At 38.1% G+C, this 12,430-nt stretch overlaps 1 protein-coding gene across 1 annotated transcript; it reads left to right on the forward strand.

Moving 5' to 3' along the window:
- The first annotated feature begins 6,045 nt into the window (after window positions 1-6,045).
- LOC149191958 (protease Do-like 9) lies at window positions 6,046-11,268 on the forward strand. The gene is made up of 8 exons (XM_089406787.1): window positions 6,046-6,081; window positions 6,206-6,248; window positions 6,361-6,560; window positions 6,871-7,051; window positions 7,651-7,842; window positions 8,056-8,288; window positions 8,402-8,503; window positions 8,633-11,268. Exons 1-8 carry the CDS (start codon window positions 6,046-6,048, stop codon window positions 8,723-8,725), a joined length of 1,080 nt encoding a protein of 359 aa, XP_089262913.1. The 3' UTR covers window positions 8,726-11,268.
- The last annotated feature ends 1,162 nt before the right edge of the window (window positions 11,269-12,430 follow it).

Raw genomic sequence — 12,430 nt, forward strand, 5'->3', positions numbered from 1 at the left:
CAAGAAAATTGTGTTAAACCGAGATGCTAGGTTCACTTCACGGTTTTGGAAGGAATTGTTTGTAGGATTGGGAACATAATTGGAATTTAGCACAACATATCATCCAAAAACAAATGAGAAAACATAGAGGCTTAATAAAACCCTTGAGTGTAGGAATTTACAGGGTAAGTTCCTCAGATAGAACACCAAAGGACATCGCTCACAAATAGATCACAGATCAATACACCAGTATTCTTGACGTGGTTAAAACCCTCAAAGAGGGAAACGGTCCACGGCCTGGGCCAACGCGACCACTTCAGGCAATTTATTAATAAAAGAATGAAAATTTACATAAGCTTCTCTCATGAACGGTTAACCTACAAATGACCCTCCATGCTCTTTAAATAGAGATCATGGACCAATCGGGTGTTAAGCCACGGATCAAGTGTCGGTAATACCGAGGAGAGAATGAACCGTCAGATTACTTCATGTCTAGAACATATCGTGACCATCATATTCTAAGTTACAAAAGTACATAGTAAAGAAACAAACTTTACCTAACTCTACACTAGACCAAGTTATACTTAACTATTTCCTATGTGTCGGAATATCCTAACATTAGGGACATGTTAAGGATGTATGTAATGCATCAACCCAATAAGTGAGAAGAATATCTTCCACTTGTGGAGTTTGCATACAATAATGGGCACCAAGAATCCATAAAGATGAGCCCATTTGAGGCGTTGTATGGAAGGAATTGAAACACCCATTTTAGTTGGAGTGATCTAGTTAACAAGGTCCATGTAGGGCCTAATATACTCAAGGATATGGAGAAGCAAGTTTAGATTATAAAGTAAAATTTGAAAGTGGCACATGATAGGAAGAAAAACTATGCATACCAAACAATGATGGAATAAAAAGATTGATAATGAAAGAGTTCCAAGTTAAGCCTTATTCAGGCCATCCATGGTATAAATATACCCTTACAACCATTAAAAGGTACTATTACTAGCCAAATCTAAAGAAGGAAGTGGCTAATTTTGTGGCACAATACATAGAATGTCAACAGGTAAAGGCTTAATGAAAACATCCAACAAGATTGTTGCAGCCTATTCCCATTTCAAAATGGAAGTGGGAAGAAATTTCTATGGATTTCATTACAGGATTTCTTAAAACCTCTAGGAAACATGATGCAATCATGGTAGTGGTTGATAAGTTAATCAAGGTAGATCACTTAGTGGCAGTAAATTCCACTAACTCTACTAGTGAGGTGGCACAAATATTCATCAAGGAGATCATGAGGTTACATGGTATCCCCAAGAAAATTGCGTCAAACCAGGATGCTAGGTTCATTTCACGGTTTTGAAAGGACTTGTTTGCAGGATTGGGAACATAATTGGCTTTTAGCACAAAATATCATCCACAAACGAACGAGAAAACATAGAGGACTAACAAAACCCTTGAGGACATGTTAAGGATGTATGTAATGCATCAACCCAATAAGTGAGAAGAATATCTTCCACTTGTGGAGTTTGCATACAATAATGGGCACCAAGAATCCATAAAGATGAGCCCATTTGAGGCGTTGTATGGAAGGAATTGCAACACTCATATTAGTTGGAGTGATCTAGTTAACAGGGTCCATGTAGGGCCTAATATACTGAAGGATATGGAGAAGCAAGTTTATATTATAAAATAAAATTTTAAAGTGGCACATGATAGGAAGGAAATCTATGCATACCAACCTAGGATACACAAAGAGTTCCAAGTTTGGGAGCATGTTTACCTGAGGATTAAACCCAAGAAGAGTTCCCTAAATATTGGGACATGTGCCAAGATGGCACCATGATATTGTGGACCTTTTGATATCCTTAGTAGGATTAGACTAGTGGCATATAGGCTAGCTTTACCTCCATTAGTTAGAGTTCATGATGTTTTCCATGTTACTTTACTTAAGAGATATGTAAAATATTCTAATCATGTGATTGATTAGTTTGTCCCATAGGTGGAAATAGAGGGAGAGTTCTATCCAGAGCTAATGTGTATCCTAGACTCGAGGAGTCTCATGCTCCGAAATTGAGCCATAGAACAAGTCAAGCTGTAGTTGAAGCACTTTGGGCCAGAAGAGGCGACATGGGAAATGGATGATGCCATGAAGGCTAATCCCCTTTTTGTTTTCTAGTGAAGGAAAATGTGTGCATGATTACAAATTATGTATAGAGCTATGTATATAAAGCTTCGTAAGGACAATATGTGTTTTTGTTTTATTTCTGGTATTACATATGAGAAGAAGAACATCGAGGGTGATGTTCCCTCAAGGGGGAGGGGTTTGTGACAACCCCGCCCATGGTTCTCTCATAAACTACATTAATAATAATGTTGTAATATGTTAAAAAGTTAAAAGAGACAGAGTCAAAGGGGTACATATTCCAAAGTTGGGGAGGAGGATTTCTTGTTTGGGATGTTGAGGTTTCTTGCAGAGAAAACTTGAATTTCCTGGACAACCACTAAAGACTAGTTGGTGGATGAATTAATGAACTTAATCTTAAATTAAATGGGTTACAAAAGAAAGTACATAAACCATGCTACTTGAAAAAAAAAGTAGCAAGAAAAGAGGACAATAGATTTATGAAGGAGACGGCATAGTGCAAGCAAGAGAGGACGAGGCAATAAATTCTAGCTTAGAAAAGATATCAAAGGGGGAAGCGAAGGGGATTCAGAAAAAAGAGAGGGCTATAGGTAGATGAGGAGAGTGATTCGAGCATAAAAAAATAGGAGGAACAAAAAAAAAACAGAGAGAACTATGGCTCGGAGGAGCAGAGAATGCAGAGCGGAAGAGAAGGGGATTCGTCCTCTGGTTCCATGGAGGCTGTGGGTTGAGCTACTAGTCTCTGGATCCATATAAAAACTTGGGTCCCTGGATACTATGGGTTGAGATAGGATCCCTGGAGCCCTATAACAGCTTGGGTCCCTAGAGGCTATGGGTTGATACAAAGTCTTTCGAGCCCTATAACAACTCGGGTCCCTAGAGGCTATGGGTTGGGATGGAATCTCTGGACCCCTGTAACAATTAGGGTCCCTGGAGGCTGTGGGTTAAGATAATAGACTTTGGTGCCCTGGATAGCTTGGGAAGAGGTCAATTTTGAAGTAGTAACAAAGGAAGACTTGATTGAAGACCTTTGGTTCTGTCAAAGTGGATTCTAAACTCCTTGGAAGGGAGTGAATCATTGTGTGTACACTTGAGGGTGAGGTAGAAAACCTTTGGACTCCCTGTGTGGAAGAATATGACAATTGTCAGCAGGCGGGATTGAGGAAGGAGGTCCTTTGGAATTCCCTATTCTAGTTGGCAACTGGTGTTATATTTCCTCATGCAATCACCCCACCTCAGACTATGGAATCTAGATCGGGGGTGATAGCTGCAAGTAAGTGTGGCTTCAGCTGTCTATGGTTGGGTGGAGAGTCCTTGTGCCAGACTCAATTTCCCTACAAATTCTAAGATATTTATTTTTCTGTCACTTGTTCATATGTTAACAAAAGTATTTGGAAACCATGGATGATATTATGCAAGTTGGTCACTTGTTCATATGCTAACGAAAGTATTTGGAAACCATGGATGATATTATGCAAGCCGGTATGATTATGTATTCAATATTGTAATTATATTAGTCTAGATTCATTTTCATTTTGGATTTTCTAAGTGTTAAGAGATAACATTTTTTTTTTGTTTCATTTTAAAAGAATTTCACACTTAAAGATAATTAATTCTAAAGATAAGGAATCTGGAATTATGGATTATATATATATATAAAGCACTAGTAAATTGACTATTTTACTTCAATTTTCTTTTAACTATTAATTTTATTTTATTTTATTTTTATGTAATTTTACTAAGTTAAAATATAATTTTGATTCTATGAAATATCAAGTTTCTTTTCATTCTAAAAAAATTGCACTGAGATTTGATTTTAAGAATGACAAATCTAGAATTATGAATATGATATATATATATATATATATATATATATATAAACTATTAGTAAATTAATTATTTTACTCTGATTTTATTTTAACTATTATTTATTTATTTTTAGGCCGATAGGCCTTCCTTTGAATGAGTTTAGTCGTCTATCTTTTGATTCACCGATTCACTGATTGACATATGACATCTAACATCCAACTGTCGCCTGGTCTAATTGACATCTGCATATGTTCTCACTATTCCTCCCTCACCAATACTGCTTTCCGATTTTTGCTCCTCCTGCTTTCCGCTTTCTGCTCTTCCACTGGCTAATAATAATGGCAAAACCAATGTGATGCAATGTTGAGGTTGTACACCTACTCGCATTCACCTTATATATACAGGCCTGCAGTTTCCATTTCTCATCTCAGCTGCCCAATTTCTAGGTACCTGGAATTTTAAAAAGTATTGCGGAGGGCGAGGGTTTATGAGGGGTTTAGTTCTGCCATTTAAGATGCTGTTAGATAGTGCTCGGAGCGTCTCGAGTTCCAGTCGCTGTAAACCCGAGCAAAGGCTTTGGTTTGGCCGTGAACAGGTTGTGTTGGGGCAATTTCTCCAGCGGCGTTCGTTTTGCATTAAACAATGGATTAGAAGGCGTCCGATTTTGTACTCTTTGGCTCCTAGGGCGGCCAAAGCGTGGCTTGCGTTCAGAAGAAGGTAATTTTTTGTTAAGGTTCTGTGTATTTTATATAATTTTGGGACATGGAAGGATTTTCCCCAAATTTTTTCTGTTACCGGCTTTTTTGTTCTTGACGTGATTGAACACTTGATCACCTCCTGAAAAAGAATCTCCTCTTCATAAGGTGCCTTTGTGCTTTGTGTGTTCTCATCGTTGTGATTGTTCTCTTTGCGATGCCTTCTTAGTTGCAAGTTTACTGAGAAACAAAGTGGGGTTCCATGGGAAAAGATACTGGCAGAAAGCTGAGGTTAATTCTTGTCTTCTTACAGAAAATAAAATAATGTGCGTACTTTTTTTTCTTGATTTCTTCGTTTTGTATTCGTCTACAACCACGTTTGGTGTATTGTACCAGAGTACAATACATTTAACGATGCTATTGTTTGATGTAGGGTTTTTGTAACTAGGTTTTATTATTCAATGAAATTCTTTGCTGCAAGCAGTTGTTGTGGTATAAAGTGGTTGTTAGCTATTTTTGTGGTTGATGTGAGTAGTTTTGTGAGCGTGGCCTCAATGCAGAGTGTTCTTTGTCTTCTGTGCTTTTATTGCATTGTCTACAAACCCATTCTGGTGAAAATTGGGTTTGCTAGGAATTTAATGCAGGACCTGCTCTACCAATGAGCTACCTGCCCTTTTGATGACGGGCATCTTTACCGGTTTGATATCAACGTGTGAATTGGTACCTCCAGCATTCCACTGGGTTAATGCCAAATGGTATAGTAGCACATAGGCAACTTTTGCAGTGACGTTTCGGGGGAGTAGTTCAAGTTCTGCTGATATTCACCATCTTCTGCTAGCTAAAAGCGTGTTTTAGGTATGGTTACCTCAAGGTTGAAGTAAAAGAGATTTAAAAGACCCAGGTATGCACTCCAAATTAGCCCGCATGAACAATTTGTTCCAGTAACCAATAATGAAGAAGAGGACTTTGCCTTGTGTCTGGTAATGCTTGCAAGTGGAGTAAACACTGCCCAAAACCCACAATTTCACATTAGGGCTGTAGATCCTGAAGCAGGTTCCCTCAACCTTCCCAATAATGGTTCCCAGCTTGGGAAATCCATGAGCAAGAAGGTCAAATAGAAGAAAATTAATGATGATGCCAGTCTTTATGATGATGATGATGATGAGGTTGCGAAGGGCAAGTTCAAGTGCACCACCTGCAACAAGGTTTTTCATTGCTATCAGGCTCTGAGAGGCCACACTGCTAGCCACATTAAGTTCAAGGGCGGTTTTACACAGACATAGGATGAGAATGAGAGCCTAGAAGAAGACATAGCTGACGAGCTCAATACTGGATCGGGCTTTCAGCTGCCTAACAATTTCCACTAGTCTCCTGCAAAGGAGAGGACTAAGGTTTCTGGTGCCAAAGCCAGAGATGGAACGAGGACAATTGAGTCTGCTGCTATTTCAGGTAAGAAGATTCCAAGGATCCATGAATGCTCAATCTGTAAAAAGGGTTTTGCTTCAGGTCAGGCTTTGGGTGGTCACAAGAGATGCCATTGGGGTAGCGGAGCTTCAGATACTATAATTACTAGTACTTGGCTACTGTGCTTGTGATTGGCACTGAATGTGATATTGGTAAGCACAAAATTGTTAGTAAATTGTAATGCTTCTCTGGAGAATTTACTGAATGAATGATTAAGCACAAATTATTGCAGCTAATAAATGTATTTTTATCTGATTTTTACAGCAATGCTAACTGTGAGCGATGATGAGTTTTGGGAAGGAGTATCTCCAGTGCAATTTGGAGCGCTGCCTACTTTGCAGGATGTTGTCACTGTTGTAGGTTATCCAATTGGCGGTGACACAATCTCAGTGACTAGTGGAGTTGTATCACGCATTGAAGTTCTTTCATATGTCCACGAGGCCACCGAGCTTCTTGGAGTCCAGGTGACTTGCTGAGTACTTTTATTTTGTTTTGGTGGTTTCATATGTTAACACAGTGTTTTGTCATCAATATTCACACATTGAAGTTCTTTCATATGTGAATGGAGCCACAGAGCTTCTAGGAGTGCAGGTGACCTGCTGAGTGCTTTTAATTGCTTTTGGTGGTTTCATATGCTATCAGAGTGTTTTGTCATTAGTATAGCTGAGTCTTTTGTGCTGCTTTCAATGACTGGAAAGTTTGTACCATATGGGATTGAATCTTAATTAGATGTTTCTATTTATGCTGGTGTGCTTTTTGGTTTGATCAATTCAGATTGATGCTGCTATAAATGCTGGAAATTCTGGGGGACTTGCTTTCAATGACAAGGGCCAGTGTGTGGGAATTGCATTTCAATCACTTAAACATGAAGATGCAGAAAATATTGGATATGTTATACCAACTCCGGTTATTACACACTTTATCACGGATTATGAACGCTCGGGAGACTACACAGGTTGGCATTTTGTGTTTTATCTATGAGTTTCAGAAATTTCTGATGTTCATGGTGGATGCTTATTTCTTGTCTATTGTTGCATTTATATCTCTTTCTTTAGATGCAACATCCATGTACACTCATATTGTAATATTCACCGAAGATAGAACATTATAATAGGGAACAAAGTACCATTTCATGGCAATCGGATAAACAATTAAGAGTATCTTGAAAAGCAGCTTTTGTTCAATTGGTTCTATGCTGCAACCATGGCTGGCCATACTGCCATCCAAATTCTTTTTGTCATTTCTCTGAACAAATTCCTATCCCAAAGACAAAAGCAGCAATTTTACCACACATTCAAACAAGGTTCATACGTTGTTGCATGCTTGCTGATTTCTTTCATAGTTTTGGAATGATATTCTTATCCTTTACTTTCACCCACGTAAGCAACAGTTTGCATTATTGCCCTTTCTCAATTGTTCTCCTTATTTCTATGCTATTGCTGGTTGTTTTCCATTATTTCATGTAACACGATGGCTAGCATAATTATATCCTCATTTTGAGTAATGCAATTATAATATGTTGTGCCTTTTTCTTATTAGGATTTTTATCTGCAGGATTTCCCATTCTTGGAATAGAATGGCAGAAAATGGAGAATCCTGATTTGCGTATTGCAATGGGAATGATGTCTAACCAGAAAGGTGTTTGTGTAAGAAGGGTAGAACCAACAGCTCCAGCAGCGAAATTCTTGACATCGTCATATATTCTTCTCAGTTTTGATGGAATTGATATTGCTAATGATGGAACTGGTAAGAAAATCTCTCTTTCTATATCATCCTGTCTGCTCTACCACTTGTGGTTATTTTCCATCTTATACATTTCATGTAAGTGTTCCATCACGTGTGTTTCAATTTTGGTGCATGTCATATTTCCACACAAATGTACTCTAGTGATGTGTTTTTGGTAAAACTTAATCAGTATTTGTTAAATTCTTCTAACGATAGTTTATTCTATCATTTTAGTTCCTTTCAGGCGTGGTGAGCGCATAGGTTTTAACTACCTTGTTTCAAAGAAGTACACAGGAGAGCATGCCAGAGTCAAAATTCTACGTGATTCTGAGTATCATGAATTTGATATCGAGCTTTCTACTCACAAACGCCTAGTCCCTGCACATATTAAGGGGAAGCCTCCATCTTATTACATCATAGCTGGCTTTGTATTTTCAGCTCTGTCCGTGCCATACCTTCGTTCTGAAGTATGTTGTTGAATAATATCTATTGGTGTAAAGTATTTTGGCTTACATTAATGTTAGGATGAATAAAATCTATTTGTATAGTTTTTGATGATCAATGAGATTCCAAAGTGCAGTATGGAAAAGATTATGACTACGATGCTCCAGTAAAACTGTTGGACAAGCTACTGCATTCTATGGCACGAACAGAAGATGAACAGTTGGTGGTGATTTCTCAGGTTAGAATACAATTAAGTGTAAATATATAAGATTGACAAGCTGTCACTGAATATTATTCATGTTTGTTGATTATATATAATAAGGTTAAGAATACCTACCCCCAACTAAGGGTTTTTGGTGATTGACAGGTTCTGGTTGCAGATATAAATATTGGTTATGAGGATATTGTAAATACACAGGTAGAAGCATGCAAACTAAAAATTATTTATCTCAACTATTAGGAAGTTTTGTTGGCAATTTCAACATTCTATGCATTCTGGATTTTTGTCAAGTTATGGGCTATAGTTTCTGATGTTTGAAGAATTCATCATTTATAATGTCCAGGGCCTGGCTTTCTGGCATATGTTCTCGGACTATTCCTCCCTCAAACTTTATTTATAATATTTCTTATTAGACTTCACTAATGTGGCAGGTTTCACGAAAAATATGAATCAATGTTGGAGAAGAGTTACAATTGTGGAAGCATTTTTTTCAGAGAAAAAAATCAGCATAGATTTATATTAAGGAAATATAAAGATCCTCCATACATAAAGCTGCAGATTCAGCAGATAAAGAAACCCCCATGTTTTGAAAAGGAATCATTACGTATAGTCCGAAGACTCCATATCAGAAGCAAAAAAGGGAGGCCTATACATCACCTCTAAAAAGCCCACAAGACCAGAATTGCCACAAATTAATCCAGAAGCAGGAAGAGATAGTCCACATATTGATTCCAATACATATAACCCATAGTAAAAAAGGAACAGATAGATCAACCAAAGAGCAGAGTTCCAAAAAAATCAAGAGATGATACCAGCATAACCAGAACAAAAGAAGACGACGCCAGAAACATATTTCAGGCACATTGCGGGCACATTGGCGAATCAGACGTCTTGATAAAAAGATTCATGGCAAGCCAGAATTCGCTAAAGAATGGCATGAAGGGGAATCCCCGAACCATGGAAGATATGATCATTCCGCCAAATCCACAAGAACCAGCAGGAGATGATGAACAGCGATCTCCAAGTTGAGGATTGTTTGCTCCACCAAAAAAAGGCATCCTGAACAGAAGAGAAGATAATGTGAGGAAAACCAAACTGCAAAGACAAATCATACCAGATTTTAAGAGACGAGGCACATTGAAAGAACACGTGCAAGCTTGATTCCCCGTCGTTTAGGCACAAAGAACATCTGCTCGGCCCCTGCCATGATTTCCTCTGAAGGACCTCCCATGTAAGATTTTTGTTCCAAAATAGCAGCCAGGAGAACAAAATCATTTTGAGAGGACATGCAGCCTTCCAGAAACAGGTGGGAAACTGCGACTGAGAACTTCCTTCCGTGACAGAGATCAGATCAGCATAGATAGACTTTACATTTGTTGACTGATTGGATCTTTTGTACCGGATTGCAAGATTCCAAAGCTGCATAGTCTCGCTTTTATCAAATTCCACTGGGAGAGCATCGAGAGGGGGAGATGCAAATCTTCACCCTCCTTCCAAACCGGGGATAGTCCAGACCATTCATTTATCAGCTTATCCCAAGTAAAGCATCCCAGCCTATGAAAGGTGTGGAGCAACGGCTGAGGAATAGAGAGCTCCCGGGCACCAGAAATAGAATCGTAACCAATGAGAATACTAGCTCCTGTGCAAAGATTCCAGCTGAAGTACTTCATGAAGAGGTGTTGCACTTTCCTGAGACTCTGCCAGATCGACGATCCCCTCCCGATACCAATGGACCTTCTCCTGTACCAGTAAACAATACTCTTACCTCGAAGGTATTTTGCCTTTATAATCTTACTCCATGGTCCGTTGCCAAAGATACCTCGGTGAAGTGATTTGCACAGAAGGGCATTTCCGAAGGTGCGCAAATCCACTAGGCCCCATCCACCGGCATTTTTTGGCTTGGAAATAGCCGAGAGCTTAACAAGGTGGATTTTGTTCTGAAATGAACGGCCTCCCCACAGAAAATTTGCAATCAATCTGTTCATATGGTTTATAATGCTAGCAGGGAGAAAAAAAATATGAGCCCAATAGACTGAAAGTTGTGAAAGGACGACCTGAACAAGGATGAATCTGCCAGCCAGAGAAAGGAGTTTTAACTCCCATGATGAAATCCTTTTATAAAACCGATCTATTAGCCATAGCCAGTCCATATATGAGTTCCCTTTTGCCTTTAAGGAAAACCCCAAGTATTTAAACCCATGCTTTATAGGAAGAGGAGTGATACTCATCAGATCAGATATCCAAAGAACAATCTCCATATTTGATTCATTATGAAACAGGAAGGATTTTTCCTTATTGATAAACAGACCTGTAGCTTTCTGGAATTTGGTGAGGATATCATTTATACAGATCCATGAAGCCTTACAAAGCATGGCAAAGATAAGGACATCATCCACAAAGAGATTATGAGACAGAGAGACATCTTTACAGATCTTAACCGGCCGGCATCACTGCTCCACAACTGCTTTATTTATCTGCAAACTGAGAGAGTTCATTACCATAATGAAGAGCAGAGGGGAAAGGGGGCATCCCTGTCGAAGTCCTCTCTCTGCTTGGAAGAAAGGCGAAGGAATTTCGTTGACTAATACCGAATATTTGACATTCTCAACGCAGCTCATAACCCAATTAACACATTGAGTCTTCAGTCCAATTTTTGCCAGAAGGATTCTTAAAAAACCCCAATCCACACAGTCATATGCTTTTTGCAAGTCGATCTTGAGGATGGCCGCGTCCCTATTTTTTGACAGCATTGAGAACAGAGCTTCCTGTGTCATAGCAACCGCATCCAAGATAAAACGACCCTTTAAAAAAGCATGTTGGTCTCCCGAAATAAAGGAATTTAAGATTGGCTTCATTCTTTCCGCAATGATTTTTGAGGATATTTTAAACATGATGTTGCAAAGCGATATAGGCCTGAAATCATGAAAGGTTTCAGACCTCTTTTTTTTTGGAATTAGAGCTATAAAAGTTGAAGCATATGTTTGTGTAAAAGTTAACCAATACCCAAATTGACAATACAATTGAAATGTTAATATATATATATATATATATATATATATAGATATAGATATAGATATAGATATAATATAGATATATATATTATTGGTTTGGTTTCCAATATTCATTATTTTCAATTTTTAATATTTTTTTGAAAAATACTTGTACTTTTTAATCATTCATAGAAATTCAACAATTCAAATTTCATAAGTCTATAGACCTCTCTTTGTACCTTATGAGACAATTGCTAATTATATAATTTTATTAACTCAAAATACTTATCTTACAAAAACATTACAACTTCTCATATTAAAAACAACAACCAGACATTACAATATCTTTTCTATAATAAACTAATATTTTTTTTGAACATTTTTTTTGAACACTAGAATAGATGATTTCATGGGTAGAGATGGTGACCCATTCCAACCATGCTCCCTTCACAAATGCAGTGCAGGTTCAACAAAGTTTGGTTTGGCGCAGCCAAATTTTCCAACCACAGAAAATTCATTCGAGGCAACAACGCACATCAAGGCAAGGGCACGGAGAGGAGGGAAAGGAAGCATGTGAGAACGTCTTCAAACTAGGATGGTTTCCAGTCAATCTTTCGCGGAACCCAATGACTGAGCAGGAGCTAGAGAAATATGCACTTGGTTAAGTATGCTTGGGGTTAAACTAGATTCTTTTCTGGCGGATGCTTGGCTATGCTTTGGCAATTACTTTTGAATGGAATGCTTCAGTCTATCATTAAACAAGTTATTTAGTGCACCTATTCTGCCACAGCAAGCCCTCAAGTTATTTAGTGCACCTATTCTGCCACAGCAAGCCCTCATTAAGATAGGTACTTTATATGGTTAGTTTAGAATGGAAAATATTATTATTTTATCATATTTACTCTATTAAGATAGGTACTTTATATGGTTAGTTTAGAATGGAAAATATTATTCA

Source organism: Pinus tabuliformis, chromosome 2_2 (genome assembly GCF_031772625.1).
Source record: "Pinus tabuliformis cultivar Carrire ecotype Pingquan chromosome 2_2, CPIR1, whole genome shotgun sequence".
Lineage (NCBI taxonomy): Eukaryota > Viridiplantae > Streptophyta > Pinopsida > Pinales > Pinaceae > Pinus > Pinus tabuliformis.